Raw genomic sequence first — 21,465 nt, 5'->3', positions numbered from 1 at the left:
CATGTATATTCGTGCTAGGGGTTGATGTTGAATGTCTTCCTTCATTACTCCCCATCTTGTATTCTGGTTTGACAATTTGTCTACTCTAGCTAGACAGTCTACTTCAGAGTTCCCTCTCTGACTCCTCCCACACACTAGGATTACACCCACTCCATATCACTTACCTGGCATTTTCTGTAGAAGATAGAGATCCAGACTTAGGTCTATAGAAGTAACAAGCACTTAACCCACTGAGACACAATCTACCAAAACCTCTATCCAAACAGCATTATTTTACAGTAGTATATATGTAATTGAGTATATACAGGTAGTATATATATATAACTTAAATTAATAAATACTTTAGGTGTATTTTTTAATCTATTATCCTTTATAGTTTATTTATTCAAGCAGATCAGAAGACATTTTTTCTTATTTTAAAATTTTTTAATGATTTATTTATTTTTATGTACATTGGTGTTCTGCCTGCATATATGCCTGTGTATGGGTTTCAGATCCCCTGAAACTGGAATTACAAACAGTTGTGAGCTGCCATGTGGTTTCTGGGAATTGAACCTGAGTCCTTTACAAGTGTAGCCAATGCTCTTAAATCATTGAGCCATCTCTCCAACCCTTATTTTAAAATTCTTAATAGAGTAAATACAAACCCACTTCTATTCTGTTACATAGTATATATGGAAGGATGTTTGTCTATTATTACAAAAACTAAACATGGGGCTAGAGAGAAGGCTCAGTGATTAAGAGCACTGGCTGCTATGCCAGAGGTCCTGAGTTCAATTCCCAGCAACCACATAGTAGCTACAACCATCTATAATGTGATCTAATGCCCTCTTCTGGCATAAAAGTATACATGAAGGTAGAAGTACTCATACATAAAGGAAATAAATAAATCTTAAAGAGAAATGAAAAAAACTGACCACAAAAGAGTTAGTTTTCATTATGGATGTGGCCCTATGGTCACCCAAGCTCCAGGTTGTGTGCATCAGTACATGTCCATTAGTACATGTGCCTCTATACCTGTGCAGCACAAATTGGACTCGGTCAATTATTTTAAAAAATAAAGCAAGGTTATGAAGTTGGGAGGAGTGGTGACAGAGTAAGGGATAGACTGCTAAGGAACTGAGGTGAATATGTTTACAACACATTGTGTATTTTTTTAAATGTATTTTATAACTAAATCTATCCTCTTTTTAAAAAAATAGATTCATTTACTTTTATGTATGAGTGTTTACCTAAATGTACTTAAGTACACCATGTGTACCTGCCGCCAATAGAAGCCATAATAGGATGCTGAACCTCCTAGAACTAGAATTACAGTTGGTTGGGAGGCGCTGGGTACAGAACCAGGTTCTGTAAGAGCAGCCAGTGGCTCTTATGCAATGAGTCATCACTCCAGCCCCATAATGTACCCTTCCTTGTTGAATTAACTACACTTACTGCTGTCGTCTCTTCTTCACAAATGTTTTAGTTTTTGTTTGATGTTTAAATTGTAATCATAACCTCTTCAGTTTCAAGTCATTTTGAGACAGCTATGTAGTTAGTGATCACTGCTGTCTTTATTCCTTGGCTCATTTATTACCTTATCCACAATCTGGCAGCACTTCTTGGCCAATGGAGTACATGTACAACCACCTCTGTCCAAGACAACCAAATTCCATACTCAGAAGGTGCGTTCTTATAGTCAGTCTTCCACATGAACAATAACTATTATGTAAGAGATAAAACTTCCTTCTTAAAACTATTTTCAAACTATTACTTCCTCTAAATGGCTAAAATTACACCTTGGTATTTAACCCCTTGTATATAATTTAATGTAAAAGTCACATGTTTTCTTGTAAGAATTGAGAATTTATCAAGGCATTGTCATTTGTCATACTTCTTTTTTCTTTAATTGATTTTTGGCTGAAATATCCAATTTCAACCCAGAAAACTTCCTTCAACATGGGAAACTTTTTTTCCATAAAATCCACAAACTGTATTTTTTTAAACTCTTAAGTATATGCCAAATATTTTGTAACATGTTCCTCTGAGGGGTTAGGGGCTACCTAACAAGCACAGGGCCATAGGTCCCATCCCCAGCTCAAAAATTATTTTGGATTGCTCTTTTTTAGAAATTAAGTTTGCAGTCAGGTATGGTGGTGGATGCCTTTAATCCTAGCACTCAAGAGACAGAGGTGGGCGGAGCGCCTAGGTCAAGGTCAGCCAGAAACACAAAGTAAGACCCTGCTCAGACAAACAAAACAAAAAACAAGTAATAATAAATAAAAGTTATATTTGTAAAGAAATTTCTTATTAGGGCTCAATCACCTAATTTACAAAAGCACAAATTGTGAAGATGACTTATCTCAAGAATCTTGAGAAAAGCTAAAATATATTGTTAATAGCAACATAATACCAAATAGAAGGGGGGGGGAATGACAACAGCAGTGTTGATAGGTATGCATGGCAAGAGGTTCTGCAGTAAGACTAGATGCAATAAAAGGTTAGTTCAGCAACTTACATAGTAATAATACAAAGAGGGTAAGAATGGTATTATGACTGCATTCACATAAGCTGTATACAGCACACAAAGGTTAGTAACTACATCACCACAGCCAATTACATAAGCATTGAATAACTAGCTAGGATTATTTTAAGGTGCTCATTTTATGTACTACACACCAGTGCAGAATGTTTTATAAATTACCATGACTGAATACACATGAGCTGAAACTGTAGCTGGGCTTGGAGGTACACACCTGTAATCCCAGCACTCAATAGAATGGGGCAGGAAGATTTCAAGTTTGAGGCCGGCCTGGGCTAAATAGCAAAACACTGTGTCAAAACAAGAAAGACACAAACCTGTGTAACTTTCATCATCACCAGACAAAGGCACCTCTCTTTTTAGCAGCAACTCCAGCTCCTCTGTCTCTGCTACATCCACTGGACGCTCTCCATGTTTATTAGCTTGAAATGGATTCCCACCATGACGAAGCAACAGTTTCACTATCTGCAATATTAAACAGTAGGAATATTTAGTCCCGCCGTTTATTTCAAACCATTCTATTCTCCCTCTTCTTTTATGTGTATGTGTTTTGTTTACATTCGTCTGTGTACCACTTGCTTGCCTGGTGCCCAAAGAGGTCAGAAGAGGGCATCAAATTCCCTGGGAGTGGCTGGAGTGACACATGGTCGGGTGCTGGGAACTGAATCAGGCAACCAGAAAAGCTGTATGTGGTCTTAGCTGCTGAGCCATCTCTCCGGCCACTCTCTTGATAACACAATATTCATTTGAATGCTACTTCATCTATTCTACATCCATGACTTTTAGTATCTACTCAAAAATTATCCTCCTCCTCCTCCTTCTTCACTAATTCTACTTTCATTAAGCTCACTCCACCTGATGACCTCATCATCTATAAAGAAATGTTCTCCTTAAATGAACTGAAGAGATGGGTTAGGGGAGGTGGAGGATGGTTTCACAGCCTGGTCCCACATAGAGAGTTCCAGGATAGTCAGGGGTATGTAGAGAGTCTGGAAACAAAGACTCTTGATCCTGTGAAAGGTTTCTATGATCATTAGGAAGCAATCAATGTAAGTAAAGGGCATGAAAAACATGCCACAAAATTTCCAACATAAACAACCAACATTTATAGATACCTCATACACAAACACTCTAATTAATAGTAAGTTATATGAACTTTAAATTGCTTAAAATACAACAGGCAACAAATGAGAAAGTAAAGAAAATTATAAGCCAAAAAATAATAAATAAAGTTGAGTGGTGGTAGTGGCAGCTATCTGTCATTCCAGTACTTGGGAGGCAGAGACAGGCAGGCAGATCTCTGTGAGTTTAAGGCCAGCCTGGTCTACAGAGTGAGGCCCAGGACAGTCAGGGCTACATAAAGAAAATCCGTCTTAAAAATAAATAATTAAATAAATAGTAATAGCTACCAAAATAGAACTAGGAATAAATCAGCATAAAGATGTGTAAATAAGGCACGATGCACTTGTGAAAGGCAGGGCACTGACTAGATTACTGGTAAGCTATGTCAACATTCGTCAACCCTCACCACTTAGGCCTGTTCATAGATCTGCTCTTTTCAACTTCCCCCTCCTTAGAATGTTTTACATGCTCCTTGAAGATATGATTTTTACTGAATGGAAAAATACTTTCTTATTTCTTAGCTTTAGTTCATAGGACATGATACATGATAGGGATAAGAATGTTTGGTGTGGGAGAATTGTCTGTAATCTGTCAATCATGTTATAAATAAAAGCTGATCGGCCAGGCAGGAAATATAGGCGGGAAAACCAGACAGGAAGTAGAAATGATGTAATGAGAACAGGAGAATTCTGGGAAGGAGAAAGTTGATTCCTCCCACTCCTGCCCACAGAAGCAGCAGGATGTGATCTACCTCACTGAAAAAGGTACTGAGCCACATGGCTAACATAGATCAGAAAAATGGGTTAATCAAGATGTGAGAGTTAGCCACTGAGAGGCTAGAGCTAATGTGTCAATCAGCTTATAATTTATGGAGACCTATGTGTGATTTTCTTTGGGGATAAACAGTTGTGGGGTACCGGGCGGGACAGAAACCCCAACAACAAGCAGGACCTCCATGTTACAAATGTTTAGCATCTTTTCTTTTCTTCCTTCTTAAGCACAAATAGAAGAGCAAGGAGAAAACAGTACTCAAAACTTCTTAAACTGTGAAAGTTAAGGAAATGGTTCGGTGGTTAAGAACTCTTATTGCTCTTGGAGAGAACCTGGGTTCAGCTCTCAGCACCAAAACGGTAGCTTACAACTTATCCACATGTGTATACCAAGTTCTGTCTTTGCAGGTTCCTGTACACACATGGTGTTCATATGCATGCAAATGAAATATACATGTATGTATATTTTTAAACTCTTAGTCTTCAACAGAGCACAACAGGGCCCTTCTAGAAGGGCTGCAAACATTATTGAATACTTAAAGTATAGGAGCTCAGATGTCAACTTTTGTAAATACTGTGCAGCTATGAGCATATTTAGAAACTCAGGGTCACAGAAATATGTCTTAGTCACGAGGTATAATTTCACTCATGCAGTGTGTGTACTCACTGAGCCATCTTACCAGCCAACATTACAATGTCTTTAATGAGAAAAATGGGAAAATATCTTACAGAAAATAATGAAGAAAACAGCACTTTTCATTTCTAGAATTTTTTTTTGTATATATAAAGTACAGCAATACAAAAGGAATTTTAGAGTTTTCCTCCCTGAAGTTTTCGTTAACATTTTCAATTTCAAGGTTTGCTTGCATGTACAGTGTCTTCTATTCCTTCTTAATATTCCCTTTTAAAAGGTATAATTTTAAGGGCTGGAGAGACAATGCACCAGTTAAAAGCCCTCGACACACAGACAATCTGGGTTGGGTTCCAACACCAACAAGGCAACAACCATCTGACAATTCAGGTCCAGGGGCTGCAATGCCCTCTTCTGGCCCTCACAGGCACTGCACACACATAGTATACAGACACAGACAAAATACCAAAAATACCCAGACATATTTTTTAAAAGCTCCCCCTACCCCCATACAGGGTTTCTCTGTGTGTGTAGCCCTGGCTGGTCTCGAACTCAAAGAAATCTGCCTTTGCCTTCTGAATGCTGGGATTAAAGGCATGAGCCACCACTGCCTGACCAAAAAAGCTTTTAAATAAAATAAAATAAGAAGAAACCTCTTTTTAAAAGTATTATGAGGAGATGGACACTCACAAGAGAGGCTAACTTATTTCATTAAGAGCAAAAGTGAACTCATCTTTTTACGCCAAATCCAACTTTTGTCAGTTGTAAACACTTTTAAAAAGACACGTAACACAGCACTACTTTTGCTGTGTGTGTCCCAACCATACTCCATCTAGTTATCTGACAGACCAAAATATTAAATGTATTTAAAGAAAGTATTAAAAAGTATCTGACAGAAGAAAATGTTTACCAAATTGTTTAACTTATTATCAATTAAATCACATTTTATTTATTTGGGGGAGTTCTTTGAGTTTCACTCTGCAACCCTCTTTAGTCTACTCACTATGTAAACCAGGATGACCTCAAACTCAAAAAGATCTACCAGTCTCTGCCCTCAAGTGCTAGGACTAAAGGTGTGCACCACTATGCCTGGCTGAACATGGCTTATTTTATGAAAAAAAAAATAATACTAAATCAAATTAAGTACAAATAAGAAGTTAAAAAATAGAAAGCCGGGCGGTGGTGGCGCACGCCTTTAATCCCAGCACTCGGGAGGCAGAGGCAGGCGGATCTCTGTGAGTTCGAGACCAGCCTGGTCTACTAGAGCTAGTTCCAGGACAGGCTCCAAAACCACAGAGAAACCCTGTCTCAAAATACCAAAAAAAAAAAAAAGAAAAAAAAGAAAAGAAAAAAGGATAAGGTGATCAAACAATGAATGAAATTCACAATCAGATACTGAGAAGTGTACTCAATTACTCCTGGTAGCCTTTGTTCTGTGAGAACACACACCAGTGACTTCTTCTCCATACTCACATCTCTATGCCCACTGCTGGCAGAATCATGGAGGGGGGTGTCATCATCTAAGCCTTGTGTATTAACATCTGCTCCCGCTGCTATAAGTATTTTAGCGACATCATAATATCCAACATTGCACGCTTCATGCAAAGGTGTCCAACCTAAAGTAAGAATATAAATTAAAAAGAGTTCAAAACATATGCTTTTTATATTCATATCTATATATTGTATATCAATTCTAATCTGAACATGATATGAAAAGAAAAGGGAAAGAGAAAGAAACTATTTAAAATAATCAAGAACATCATCAATTTTGCAGAAGGTTCATTTGAGGAAATATCTGTTTCAATGTAATTAAATTATATAAAATACTAATTTTATTCAGTTTTAATTTGGTTTAATTCATAATCATCAAAACTATAAAAATATTTTTAAAAGAGGTAAAATGAGTTAACTTTGGTAAGAATCAGTTAAAAACCTTTGTGTTTTATGCTCTATTATGATCATATCTTTTCTAGACTTAATACTGCTTTTAAGAAAAATAGATCTGTCACCTTGTTTTCATAATTAAACATGTTCACTAATCAAATACTAGAAAACATTAAAAAACACAAACAGCACTGTAATTCTATAATAATCCTATCACTCAAGTATAAAAATATTTTAAATCTCATGTAATTCTTACTAGCTTCCCCATATTCATAAACAAGAATGGATATTTGTTGAGGAATATTTCTTTACAATGTAAAGATGTGTCTCTGCCTCGGGCACCTTCTGATTGGTTTAATAAAGAGCTAACTAAATAACCACAGCTAGGCAGGAGAGAACAGGCAGGACTTCCAGGCAGAGAGAGAGAGAAACTAGGAGGAGGAATCTAGGTTGGATTATATCAGCAGACTCAGAATGAGTTGGATATGCCATACTAAGAAGAGGTAACTAAGCCACCAAGAGTTAGTTAGGGAAAAGCATAAGCTAAGGCCAAGCTTTCATTGTTAATAGTAAGTGCTTGCGTCATTATTTGCAGGCTAGTGGTCCAAAGACAGTCTGACAAGAAAGCTTGCTACAGATGTTTAATCCTTTCTCTCAAGTGGTGATTTTTTTTTAATTGTTTTTTTTTGGGGGGGAGGGGGGGTTCGAGACAGGTTTTCTCTTCTGGCTGTCCTGGAACTTACTCTGTTGACCAGGCTGGCCTCAAACTCACAGAGATCTACTTGCCTCTGCCTCCTGGGTGATGGGATTAAAGGTGTACACTACTACTACCTGGCTCTGTGGTGTTTTCTTTTATTGCTACGTTTTTCTAGAACATACTGTTGCTTTGATTCTTTCCAGATTTCATCTCCCTCAGCAGCCCAGGAAGGCTTCAGTCATCTCAGGGTCCTCCTGAGCACTGGAGCTACAGGTACAAACTATATACCTGGGCAGGACACAGTACTCAACTGACTGGATAAACTGTTATTTATTTTTACAAATTCCCATCCTGGGGAAGTGGCTGACTGCTAGTTTTTAATTTAGAAAAAAAATGCTTCAACATTATCCCTTACTTTATTTTTATACATGTCTCAGATTGTTTTAAAATAAATTTGTAAACGTGAAATTTTAGATGAATAGTAAAGTATGATATGGGTAGATAATAAAAAGTATCATTCCCCTGGAATGAACCAGTGTACCATTCCCTCCTTTTCTCCTTTCCCTCTTCCCTGTAGTTCTCCCTCTTCCCTCCCTATCTCCTCTTCTTCAGAAGTTCTTCTACCTCCTCCTCCAAAGTGCTGGAATTATACGTGTGATAATACCCATTTCTAATGAAGATGTGAAGAAAGGGCTACTTCATGTACTTTTCTGTTGTTGAGAGCGGGTCTGACTTTAAAATCTCTATGCAGCCAAGACTAGCCTCACATTTGCAATCCTCCTTCCTTGGCATCCTTAATTGCTGGGATTTACAGCTGGATGACATTTTGCTTGGCTTTCATATACACTTGAAGATATAAACTGATGGATACATAATTTTTGGTAAATAAGCTGCCATTATTTAAAATAATACATAATATGCATATCCTTTAATATAAGTAATTTCAATTCTACTAAAATACTTCATGACTATGCACAAATACATGTGTTCACTACAGTACTGCTTAAGAAAAGCCAGGCATGGTGGCACGTATCTTTAATTCAGAAGGCAGAGGCACATGCACATCTATAAGACTGAGTCTTATAGATGCTAGTCTACATAGCATACTCAAGAACATCCATGGCTACATAGAAAAACCGTCTCAAACAAAGCAAAACAAACAAAGAAACAAAGAAAGGCAACTATAAAATCTGAAGCTATTAAAAATGAAACAGACAAACACAAGCCAAACATTATAGGTAAATTGCAGAATTATAGACACAGAATTATTTCATGCTTTCTAAAGACTATGTATATTGTGAAATGTTAGTATTTATGTGTGATCATAAAAATAAACTGAAAGGATATTTTTCCAAGTAGCTAATAATTTTGTGGAAGAGAAAAGTATAGCGGAAGGCAAAAAGAGAATAATATGTGAAGTTACATCTCACTGTAGCCAAAGGCACAGAAGTGAGATATGTGCAAATAAGGAGTTTCATTATTTTTACATGTTCTGACTGCCTGCATTCTTTTTTAAATTTATTTATTTTTACTTTATGTGCACTGGTGTTTTATCAAGGGTGTATGGTCGGTCCCCTGGAAGTGGAATTACAGACAGTTGTGAGCTGCCATGTGGGTACTGGGACTTGACCTTTGGTCTTCTGGAAGAGAAGTCAGTGATTTTAACCACTGAGCTACCTCTCCAGCCCTGACTGCTTGCATTTTTAAGAGTAATAAGAGTTATGCGACCTACATAATTAAAACCAACCAAGGCTGGCGAGAAGACTGAGCAAGGCTGGAAAGCAAAGGAAACTGACTACACGTGTGTGCTGTGGCATGTGGCCCACTTTCCCAAATTCATCATTGATATTAAGTATATTTTTTAAAAAAGAAAATTACCACTCTCTTATGATCCTCGTGTTCAAGTTAGTAAGCATTCTTGAAACAATTATGTGAATTAACCATATTAAAATATTATATGCTCAAATTACCTAAAATAGAAACTAATTTATATAATTACACAGCAGTAATTTGTATACATAAAAATCTGAGTAATTGTTGACAAGAAAATGTAATAAAGATCAAAGTTTTATATATACTTCACGCTTGGAATAAAATACACTTTTAAAATTATAGCCAGGATGTTTCAATTTTAGTTCCTGGGTATCAGAATTACTAAGGTCTCACCTGCAAAATCTTTCACATTCACATTTGCCCCTAAACTTATTAATTCTTTGACTTGTTTCACATCTCCTCGAATAGCAGCCATGTGTAAAGGCGTTTCACCACGTTCATTTCTTTTATTAATTTTATCTTTTTGTCGAGATGAAGAACTGGGCGTCTTCTTCTGGGCTGGTGTTGCTTGTGATGGATGACTTGGTGTGGAATCTGTAATAAAGAAGACAATTCACAAAAGTTCCCAGTCACCTGTGAACCACATTAACCACCAGCATGGCACAGTAACTCTCTGGGTGCAGCAGTGGAATACATACCTTGGAGGTAACCAACTGCTATCTAATTGGACTTAAAGATCCCTATAACAAGAAGGAAGCCACACCTGGTACTAGAAACCTAGCTAACTAATTAGTACTAGTGAAACCATGGTTACTGGAGAAGAATCTATAACCACTAATTTAGTAAACCAGCATAACTCCTGATAACAATCTATATACATTTGTCCTATGGGGATGTTCTATCGGGAATTCACCAAGGCCAGCTGGCCTGGGTCTGAAGAAGCATGGGATAAAACCGGACTTGCTGAACATAGCGGACAATGAGGACTACTGAGAACTCAAGAACAATGGCAATGGGTTTTTGATCCTACTGCACATACTGGCTTTGGGGGAGCCTAGGCAGTTTGGATGCTCAACTTACTAAACCTGGATGGAGGTGGGCGGTCCTTGGACTTCCCACAGGTCAGGGAACCCTGATTACTCTTCAAGCTGATGAGGGAGAGGGACTTGATGGGGGAGGGGGAGGGAAATGGGAGGCGGTGGCGGGGAGGAGGCAGAAATCCTTAATAAATAAATAAATTTAAAAAAATAAATATATACATTTGTCCTTATGTTTACAGATAAGTATAGTTTCTAACTTTTATCAAGGAAATTTTTCTTTGCAACAGATGAAGAAGACTAAAAGAAACCATGATCTATCAAAGTTGAGTTGGGGAGCCCAGTCCCAATGGATGTATCTACAAAATACACCCATACCTAAGGCCCAGGAAGTGTGGGGGCAGAATGATTCTGAAAGTCTAGTCAGGGATTTGCTGTGAGACTGTGTTTCCTGACACGGGAAGCTATATCCATCTGTGTGCTAAACGAGAACACCAACGAACATTCCCAACTGGAAGGAGATCAGCACACAAGGTCTCAACCCTATACAAAGAACTAGAGGTGACTGGATAAAGCTGGAAGCAGAAGAGATGGCCTTCCCCAGGCACATAAATCGGTTATCCAGTGACAAAGAGTTAGCCATGAAAACATATACAGGTAACATTATATAGACTCGATGGGTATATTTTGAAGTACATACATACATACATATGTATATATAAAAACATATATTCATATGCTGTGCATTAACTGCTGAAGAAAGAGCCCATGACTTTGAAGAACAGCAGGTAGGGTATATAGGAGGGTCTGGAGGGAAGAAATGAAGGGAGAAATGTTGTAATTAAAGTACAATCTCAAAACATGATACAAAGGGAAAAGCAGTTCTAAGTGATTTTTGCATTCTTGCAAAGTCCTTAATAATAACATAACTATTTCTTAGAACACAGGGAATACTGTCTTAACCTAATAATCTAAAATTTGCCAGGCAGTGGGGCTTTTAATCCCAGTACTTGGGAGGCAGAGGCAGGAGAAGACAGCCTAGGCTACAGAGCAAGTTCTGGGACTGCCAGGGCTACACCCTTGTTAAAAAACAAAAGTAAAGAAAAGGAAAAGAAAAAAACAAGTCAAATATGATGGTAACAAGCCAATGTGAGAAATGCTTTTCCTTTCTTCCAATTCATAAAATAAGGTGTAAAATGATAATGGAATATCAAATATATGTACATTTCCTTAATGAATAATTTGATGGAATACAATGATTTTTTTTCTGGGCATGCTGTAGAATATTAAAATCAAGATGAAAATACGCTGGAGGCTGGCATTCACAGCCCTGACTAAAAACACTAGCGTTCTTTCCTGATATAAGGCACTATTCAATTCACAGATTATTTAACTATGAGAAATAAGTCAAAGCTCTGTAGGAAACAAAAGCAGTTAGAAAAAGATGTGTCAAAATTATGCTATGCTATGATTCACATCTTTTTTTTAACACTTTTATTATTTTAAACTGTGGTGAAGGGGAGGCTTGTGCATGATTCCAAGTACCCTCGGATTCCAGAAGCATCAGGCCCTGGAGCTGGAGTTACAAGTGGTTGTGAGTCAAGTGCTCTCAACCACTAGGCCATCTTTCCAGGCCAATTCACATCTTTTTATTCTTGATTTAGCCTGTACATCAAAAGCCAAAGCCCTCTACCCTCACCCTACCAATTTTATAACCACTGGGTGAAAAAAAAAATGGGTTCTTAAGCAATTACTTTTGAAAACATACAAGTACTTAAACACCTGCTCTAAGAAGGGAAAAAAATCTATGAAATGTAATTCTTCACTGTCTTGCAAGAAAGCACAGCTAGAGTTCTATAGCATCAGCATCCTTTCTGAAACAGAAAATCAAAGGTTTGCTTTGGGAATTTTAGGTACAGTGTCTTACCAACAATGTTTCCATTTGGCTATTACTAAAACATAGACTCCTAAAGAGTAAGAACTCTACTTTATTCAGCATCAAACTACTTACAAGACATCCTGCTACACACTGGAACTCAAAAAAAAAGTGCTGAATAAATTTTATAATCATGACAGTTAAATTATTTAAGAAAATGGCTTGTTGACTTTCTTATAAACTAAAGGATCTATCAATGGGTAAAGTTGTCAACCCAAAACTCTAAGCACATGTTGATGATAGCTAACAACTTGTAACTTCAAAAGCTTTCCACTCTAGTTTTACACATTATAATAAAGTTGACTAGCAACTATCCTTAAATGAAAAGAACCAGTTGTAGATTAATGTAGTATAATCATATTTATATTAAAAAAAAAGCAAACACCCACATGAGCAGCAACAACAAAAGATACATCTCTGACTTGGTCTAGTGGTATAGACCTGTTAATTACAGACACTCAGCAGACTGCTGAGGCAGGAAAATTACCAAAGGTCTGCCTTGGCTATGAAGTTCAAGGTCAGTCAGCAAGGACAACTTAGTGAGACCTATTTCAAACTGAAAGGCTGAAGATGTGACTTGGCAGTTGACTAACTCACTTGGCATACACAGCAAGACAAGACAAAACTGATCTGCGTGTTTATGCCCAGAAAAATCCCCGAGTATAGGAATGAGACTCCCCAATAGTGAAAAGCTAGCTATAGTGGGTGGGGATAAGCATCAAGGATGAGAAAAACTTTCCTTTTCAGAGAACTATAAAAATGTTTTAGCACATCTTTCGTTTGTCCAATCTTTACCAAGTTAGGATAGAAATAATGAATGCTGGGACAATGAGTTGTCTCAGAGAATAAAAGTGCTTGCTACCAAGCCTAGCAATCTGAGTACAATCCCTAGCTTCTACATGTGAGGAGAAAACCAATTCCCACAAGCTGTCCTCTGACCATATATACACATAATAGACAAATAAACGTTCAAATACCTATATTAGAGAACACATAGCCTCAAATGGGAGAGATAAAGGTTTTTTTTTTTTTAAAAAAAAAAAGAAACAATGGGAGTAATCAAAACAGCAAATTTTATTTTTTATAAACTAGTGCTGGAGAGATAGCTCAGTGGCTAAGAGCACCGGGTGCTCCTGCACAGGACCTGGGTTCAGATCCCAGCACACACTTGCTGCTCCCAACAGTCTGTAACTCAGGTTCCAGAGGATCTGACACCTGCTTTTTTTTTTTTTTTTTTTTTGGTTTTTCAAGACAGGGTTTCCCTGGCTGTCCCAGAACTCATTCTGTAGACTAAGCTGGCCTCTGCCTCCTGATGCTGGGATAAAAGGCATGTATCCCCACTACCCGGCCTGACACCCTTTTCTAATCCCCACTGGCTGCTGTATGCATGTGGTGCACACAAATGGTCAGTCACACACACATACAAAGGCATGCACACACTCATAAAAAAATAAGTAATTTTCTGGGCTCAGAGGTTAAGAGTAATAATGGCTTCTCTTCCAGAAGACCCGGGTTAAGTCCCCAAACCCACATGGTAGCTCACAACTGTCTGTAACTCCAATGAGACATCTTCACAGAAACATACATGCAGGCAAAACACCAATGCACATAAAATTTCTATTTTTTAACGCCGGGTGGCGGTGGCGCACGCCTTTAATCCCAGCACTCGGGAGGCAGAGGCAGGCGGATCTCTGTGAGTTCGAGACCAGCCTGGTCTACGAGAGCTAGTTCCAGGACAGGCTCCAAAACCACAGAGAAACCCTGTCTCGAAAAACCAAAAAATAAAATAAAATAAAATAAAAACAAAAAATTTTCTAAAAAATCCTTAAATTTTAAAATAAGCCCTATTCAAAAAAATAAAATAGAATCCCACTTGCAAATTTTTCAAGCTGATTATTCAATTTCAAATCCCTTGTTTTATTTAGTAACTATTTAATTAATGCCCAGTAAGTATAAAGAATTCCTGCTCTTACAGACCTTGTAATCCCACTGAAGGATACAATAATGAAATGTCATACAAACAAGAAAATTAAAAACTGATATTATGAATAGTGCTGATTAAATTCAATAAAGGATAAGAACTCAAATTAGTAGAAAAGAATTGTTAAAGAAAGTTACCCAGTTAGGCCAACTAAGACACATTAACTCAATTACTATAAATGTCAATCACCTGGACTATTGTCCCTTGCTGTCATCTGCATTAGAAGTGCCATCTGCTTTCGTTCCGAGAGTGGGTAACCAAAAAGAATGCTAACTGGGGTGGATTTCTTACTTCCAGCTTCTTTTTTTGTTTTCTTCTTTTCTGGACCTTCTTTCTCTGTAACAATTAATAAATATGTAAGAATTGGAAACAAATATAAATATTCAAGATAACTTCTTTGGTAAATGCTATGTGTGCATATGGACAATGTGTGTATACTAGAGGTAGCCAGACAAAACTGCTAGACTTATATAAGCAATATTTTCCTGAAAGTTCTAGAAAAACATATTCTTGATTCTGTTAAAAATTTACTACTAGGAACATTTTAATTTTGACTGTTTGTTCTATTAAAGTGTAAAATCTTTAACAACAATTAAAATAGTCCTTAGTAGAGTTGTTTCTTGCTATCTCTAAGGACTGTTTCTAGTACTATGGGTAATAAAACCTGCAATTGCTCAAATCTCTAAGATAAAATTCAGGATTTGTATATAACCCATGTGACTCCTCTCATACGCTTTGAATTATGTCTAAATTACTTATAACATGAAATGTTATATTAAGGCTATGAAATAATTGTTATTCTGCATTGTTTAGGGAATAATGACAAGAAAAAATTCTGTAGTTTTTTTTCCCTCAGTATTTTTATCTGTAATCAGTTGAATCTGTGGACAAAAAGCCCAGTGTAAAATTCTCTTTCACACAGTATCTAGCATTATTGCTAAGCCTAAATACCAATGAGCCTTACAATTATTGTCCTAATTCTACCAATTACTTGTACAATCTTGCAAGAGGCTAAGCATTTAAGACAAGTCTCGCCAAAAAGAACAATTACCGAAGAAAAGCCACCAAATCATTTCCCTACAGTGACTGGAAAGCTGAACATGGAATGATAGCAATCAAAGTTAAATATGAACAACTAAAGATTCTGTGTCGTTAGGAGTTAAAACATATCCTGCAAAGAGCCAGAAATTTCCAAAGTCCTTCTCAAAGAGATCCTATCCACCACAGAAGTTCGTTTTAACTGTTCAGAAATCCTTCCAGGAACACAAAGTGCTCCCAGTTAAGTGGAATGAGCTCAGGCTGCACTGGATGGTACAGGTACAAGATACAGATGTCTTTTTTCTTTTAGGAATTCACCTGAATTAATTCAGATACCAGGAAAAAGTGAATCAAAGGTCTGATTATTACCTATTTCTGGAATTTAAAATTCAGGTTTAGAGGTACTTGAAAAAAGAAGCTACAAAAATAATTAATAAAATTTGAAATTAGCAGAAATTAAATCATAGTACATCTTGTAAGTTTCAAAAAAACAATTAAAATCTAATATTATCTATAGACACAAGAAGTTAATGATTGGTTCAGTGTACCATCTCCAGTTAATTAGAAAAAAACTGGTATTGCAATGATCTGGAAAAAAGAGGTCTTAATATTTTAAACTTTGTTGCTCACAAATGATTCAAATCATTCTATGAACTGCTACTATGTCCAGATGTTGAATGGCTTATTTTTTCCAAACAAACCAAATGTTTCAAGACTTACTAAAAAAAAAAAAAAACAACCTCATTAATATGCCTATCTTTCATTTTCACCATTCTTGTACTATCATCAGTAATGAACTGATTTCACAAAAATCCAACCTAGCACAATATTTAACCTATCACTAAAGTTATTACAAAGCCTTAAAGATGTCTTTGGAGAACATGTTTCTCCCCTGAAATACAGACTCTTTGTCTTAATGATTCTCTATAGATATTTGTTTTCTAATGTTTAGGGAGGAACAACTACTGTTGTTTCGAATGGCTTTTCATCTGATAACAATATTTAAATACAGTGAATGTATTTCTCTCCTAGAATCAAAATATTTAATTTAATCTAATATACAAAAATTTAAGAGAATGTTGAAAAATGCTTCTAAGAAAAGAAATACAACCTGGCAACAAGAGTAGGACCCTACGAGTACTTTCCTCTTGTGGTTTCTGAGACAGGTTTCTGCTTTGTAGCTTAGGCTGACCTTAAACCTGTGATAGACTGGCTGCCCGCCCTTGCCTCTGGAGTGCTGGGATTATAGGTGTGGATTAACACACCTAGATGCATTGCTTATTACTTGCAAAACTGTGCATTTTAATATAATTAAAAAATATATAGACACTCCACATGCTGAATATGGTGGTGCATGCTTTTAATCCCAGCACTGGGAAGGCAGTGACCGGTAGATTTCTGAGTTAAAAGCCAGCGAGGTCTTCATAGTTCTAAATCAGCTAAAGTTACATAGTAAGACTTTGCCTCTTCCCCCACTACATACACAAAAAGGATGACACTCTAAAGTGTATATACTTATTATACTATCAAATGATCAAATATGTAAGTACTTTGGAAAAAGACAAATTGGATGTATTCCAAATATTTAAACAAAACTTTTACACTTGCATTCAATATAAACTAGTTTTTTTCTCTGAGTTACCATAATCATCTTCAAAAAATTTACATTTTACATGAACTAGGAAAAGAAAGTGAACTGAACTGTGGCTGGTATAGCTAAATTTGAGACAATTACATTAAATTTTTAAATTGTTAAATATCAGACTACTATATTCTAAAGTTTATATTTCAAATTTATTATTTTTAATTTTTTGTGTGGTTTTGGTGTTTGTTTTGGAGACAGGACCAAACTATATATCCCAAAATAACACAGGATTCACTGTACAGTCTAGCACTCTCCAACTTGTAAACTTTTTGACTTCTATCTACTGAGTGCTTGGGTCTAAAGTATGCAGCCACATATCTACAGTTTGTAAAATTAGAAATCATCACAGGACTATGTGGGATCTACACTCCGAATGCCTCATCTGACTGGGCATTAAGTAGACAGTGATGGCAACTGTTTCTCTGAAAAGGAGCTAGACAGTTCTCATGGTTGCTTGTTTGTTTTTGAAGGTAGGGTAGCTGGAGACCAAATCTAAGAAATTCACACGTGCTGTGTAAGAGTTCAACCACGGAGTTGTATCTCCAGTCAAGTGCTCCATTTCTCAGTAACTAAAACATATACTCAGTTGTTCTAATGAGTCAAAACTTTAAACACAGGTACAACCAAATACCATCATTTAGCGCTGTCTGCCACAGAACTGAAATTCTATTTCAAGACTTTTAAGGAAAACTCTGTAAGAAATTTACCTAATACTAATCAAAATAAAAACTAAAATGCTCTTTCCATCAAATCAATCTTTCTGTCTTTCTTAGCATTCAGAGCTTCAGGAACAGAGATGCCTCTCTCACATTCTAGAAGATCAGTGCTTTTTCCTTTTCTGGTCAGAATAAACACAACACTCAACATTGTCACTTTTCAATTAAGTGTAAAGTTACCGCAGAGAAGGGACAAAACTTTTTCTTGGAAAACTTGGCTCATAAACCTATTAGTGTCTCAAAAATTAAGGAATAAAGTATTTCCCAGTGAAGTAGTTTCCAAGTAAGACAATGGGGGCAGGTGAGCATAACTTATTCATCACATTTATAGTGTGAATATTGCATCCTGGGGGAGAGGGGCACTGCCATTAAGCCCAGGTACTAAAAACGCTATGAGCAGGTGACTGTGCCTTCGTCAGCAGTGGCAGGCACTTCATCAGGCCTGGGTCAGCCTTGGTGCTCAGCAGTCCCCTTTAGAAAGGCACACTGATGCCACAGCAAACACAGTCACAAGGAACTTATCACCTCAATGATTTCAGGTAACTTTAAGGATGAAATTAGTTCTTCCCCACCTCTAGAGAGTTCCCCAAATTTGTAAGATAAACAAAATATACATAGAAACTGTAGGTTTGTGTTCAGTTTCTATAGCTAAGTGTCATATGCTAAAAATTAGAAAGAAATTCCCAAGGGCTATACAAGATTTTCATTTTGGTAAGTTCAAAGATGAATGTCAGTCTAATTTTAAGAAGAAAGAAAAGATCAGTCAAAATAACTAGTCTTGCTTGCCATGATGGAGCATGCTTTATAATCCCAACACTCAGGAAGCAGAACCAGGCAGATCTCTGTGAGTTTGAGGCCAGCCTGATCTACAAAGAGTTCTAGGCTAGCCAGAGCTACACAATGAGGCCTTATTTCAAAAACAATTAGTTTTATTCTTTATTTTAGAATGAGGGAGTTTCTCTCCTATATTTTTTATTTAGAGTAATTATGAATCCCAAACAACTGAAGCTGTAACTAACTAGAGAAGTTCTAACACAGTTAATGAGGGGGGCATTTGTCTAGGTGACCCCATATTTTAATATACTTATGGTTAAATTCTGTATGTAAAGCAAAAATCAATAAACACTACAGAATTCAGTGAATACTATTTTTTAAATATCTATTTTAAAAGAAGAAATCACCTGACTAAACAAGGACGCTAATACCGTTTATCACACGAGTACACTTGGGAAGGATTTACAACAAGGCAGACCAGGAGCCTTGGTGTCCTCTCTTAGGAAAGACTCTAAAGCTGAAAATTTTTGGTGGATTCATATGAATTCATTTAAGTTAGCAAAGATATCTATAAACTGTTTTGAAAACAAGTTACTTATAGTACACTACTCAAATAAACATGGCAAAATCCACTGGCTAAACAGGAACACCTGATAATCTAATTACCTGAGTATGTCCTGTAAGAAGATATAAGTCTCTCCCCCCAATTTTCACTTGTATGTCCTGGGTCTGAATCTACAGAATGAAAAGAGACAGGAGAAAAGAAAAAAAGCATACCAAGGGAAATGCAGAATTCAATGTAACAATATTTTTAAAAGACCATCAGTTAATTAGGCAATGATGTATCACTGGCTTTACCTCAAAAATAGTATTTAGGAACAACAAATGACATTTAAAATACAGGTTTGTTCAACATGTAACATTTCAGTTTTCTAATCAGAGTACCTTAAAGTTCAGAAATGTAAACCAATAATACTGTGATGTTGTTTAAGTATAGCTCTTTTGATGCTATTTTTTTTAACTCTGTCAATATGAAAGACAATGTTCTTATCACCAAATTCTGTTTAGAATTTGTCTTTGAGTAAGATGAATCAAACTTATTTTCTATGACGGCCAAAATTACTCCCAAGTCAAAAGAACATCTAGGATCTCAGTATCATCCTAGACCACAGACTGTTCACAGATTGTACTCATTTCCAGTCATAGGAATTACTGCCGCATTTACTAATGAAGACAGAGATCATCCAAAACTATCATCTACGCTTAGAATATGGACTTCTACCAATTTAAGACAGCTATCGAGAACTCTGATGATACAAACAGAGCTGCGTATACTTTTAAATAGTAAGACATTTAACTCACAACTTACTGTTCTTATTGTCACAGCCTCGGTTTATTGACACATAGGTACCTTTCCAGAGTAATTGTTACACACAGAATTAACAACTTAACTATGACTAATCAAATGTTGGGGAAAAACAAATTAGAAAACAATCACAGACTACAATATATGAGAACTTTAAACTTTTCTGTTTAGTAATTAGAAGGCTTGTTCAAGAAAAGGGGGATCATTAATAAAATAACCTTTAATCAAATGTAAAGCAACTTGATAAGCTGATTCAAAGACAAGACTTTCGATGAACATGTATTACACAAACTATGTAAGAATTACATTTAAAAAATCCAACATTTCACATAAAAATAAGCAAGGTTTTAAATGACTTCCATAGACTACTTGGCTTCACTGACGTATTTAATGATTTTTGAGACAAGGTCTCACCACATAGCCTTGGATGGTCTGGGACTCACTATATAGACCAGGCTGGCCTCTTAACTCAGATTCATCTGCCTCTGCCACTCCCTCCCAAGTAATTTATGTTTTGCTAATGTTCACACTCCCATAATATTCCACTGGCCCTCACTTTATTTGTTCGCCATGATCTCATGTTCTTCCCTCTACTACTTCTGTGTCATAGAAACGTGTATTTAAATCTATATTCTGTAGATAAAGGAAATTGTGATGCCTCATCTCTCTCCCCTTACCCTCTTTGTTCCCCTTTCTTCTCCCAAAATAGTTCTCCTGCTTTCATGTCACATACACACACACACAGACACTAAGACACACACACACACACACACACACACACACACACACACACACCTTGTAAAACATGTTATTCTCTCCACATTGCTTGAGTCACTTTAAGGTAAGCCCTTTAATAACATCCACAACCTCAGGAAAGGTGAATTTCTATGGCTGCCTGACAGAGAAGGCTTCATTCACAAAATTTAACATAGTCTACAACTTTGGGATCACAGACTTTGGGACCAGACTGTGCCTCTTTGAATTTTCTTGAATCACACTGCCTTAAATGTCAAGAGAAAACACAATAGTGCCAAATAAATAATGTTTACCAAGAGGAGATTATATATATATATATACATACATACACATACACATATACATATATATACACACACAATTATATATCATATGTATGATATTTCTAGATACTTATGCAAACTGAAATGATAAGCACTACTAGTTCATCTCTATAGAATATTAGGACTATCATAAGTAAAACCACGTCCTCTCAAATGCTATTTGAGTTTGGGACATCTGTAAGCTGCTGGAGGCTTCTTGGCTAGGTATGATTATCTTGAAGAAACATGAAGAATCAGAAGGCCCCCTTTTAATAAAGGAGTGATCCAGGATATAAAAGAAAACCGCAGTCTACAAAGACAGTCTTGATGACACTACTCCTCATCAAACAACTGTAGGTTTTTAGTTTAGCAGTCAAGAAAGAGCCTCATACAGGGCATCAAAGACAGCTGTCTAGTACTTCGACATACGGTGTTATGACTTTCCCTTGGATGGCATGAGACTTAAAAAAAAGTTAGTATAAAAACCAAAAAAAAAAAAAAAAAGCCGGGCGG

General features: G+C 36.5%; 1 protein-coding gene across 4 annotated transcripts in view; it reads right to left on the bottom strand.

Moving 5' to 3' along the window:
- The window catches only part of Ankrd12 (ankyrin repeat domain 12), a 100,464-nt gene that overhangs the window by 50,142 nt on the left and 28,857 nt on the right, over nt 1-21,465 (bottom strand). For 2 of the 4 annotated variants that reach the window (XM_013351594.2, XM_026786091.1), the window contains exons 4-8: nt 19,195-19,263; nt 14,545-14,691; nt 9,795-9,995; nt 6,521-6,663; nt 2,842-2,989 (exon numbers count right to left, since the gene is read on the bottom strand). In XM_013351594.2, coding sequence (XP_013207048.1) covers nt 2,842-2,989; nt 6,521-6,663; nt 9,795-9,995; nt 14,545-14,691; nt 19,195-19,263 — 708 coding nt within the window. Of the gene's footprint in view, nt 1-2,841; nt 2,990-6,520; nt 6,664-9,794; nt 9,996-14,544; nt 14,692-19,194; nt 19,264-21,465 lie in introns of those variants that run through there. The other 2 variants (XM_026786092.1, XM_013351595.2) reach the window with 2 other exon arrangements.

This window comes from Microtus ochrogaster, linkage group LG4 (assembly GCF_000317375.1).
Source record: "Microtus ochrogaster isolate Prairie Vole_2 linkage group LG4, MicOch1.0, whole genome shotgun sequence".
Classification (NCBI taxonomy): domain Eukaryota; kingdom Metazoa; phylum Chordata; class Mammalia; order Rodentia; family Cricetidae; genus Microtus; species Microtus ochrogaster.
Note: the sequence above shows the minus strand (reverse complement) of the source record. Positions and strands in the feature narration are given on the sequence as shown.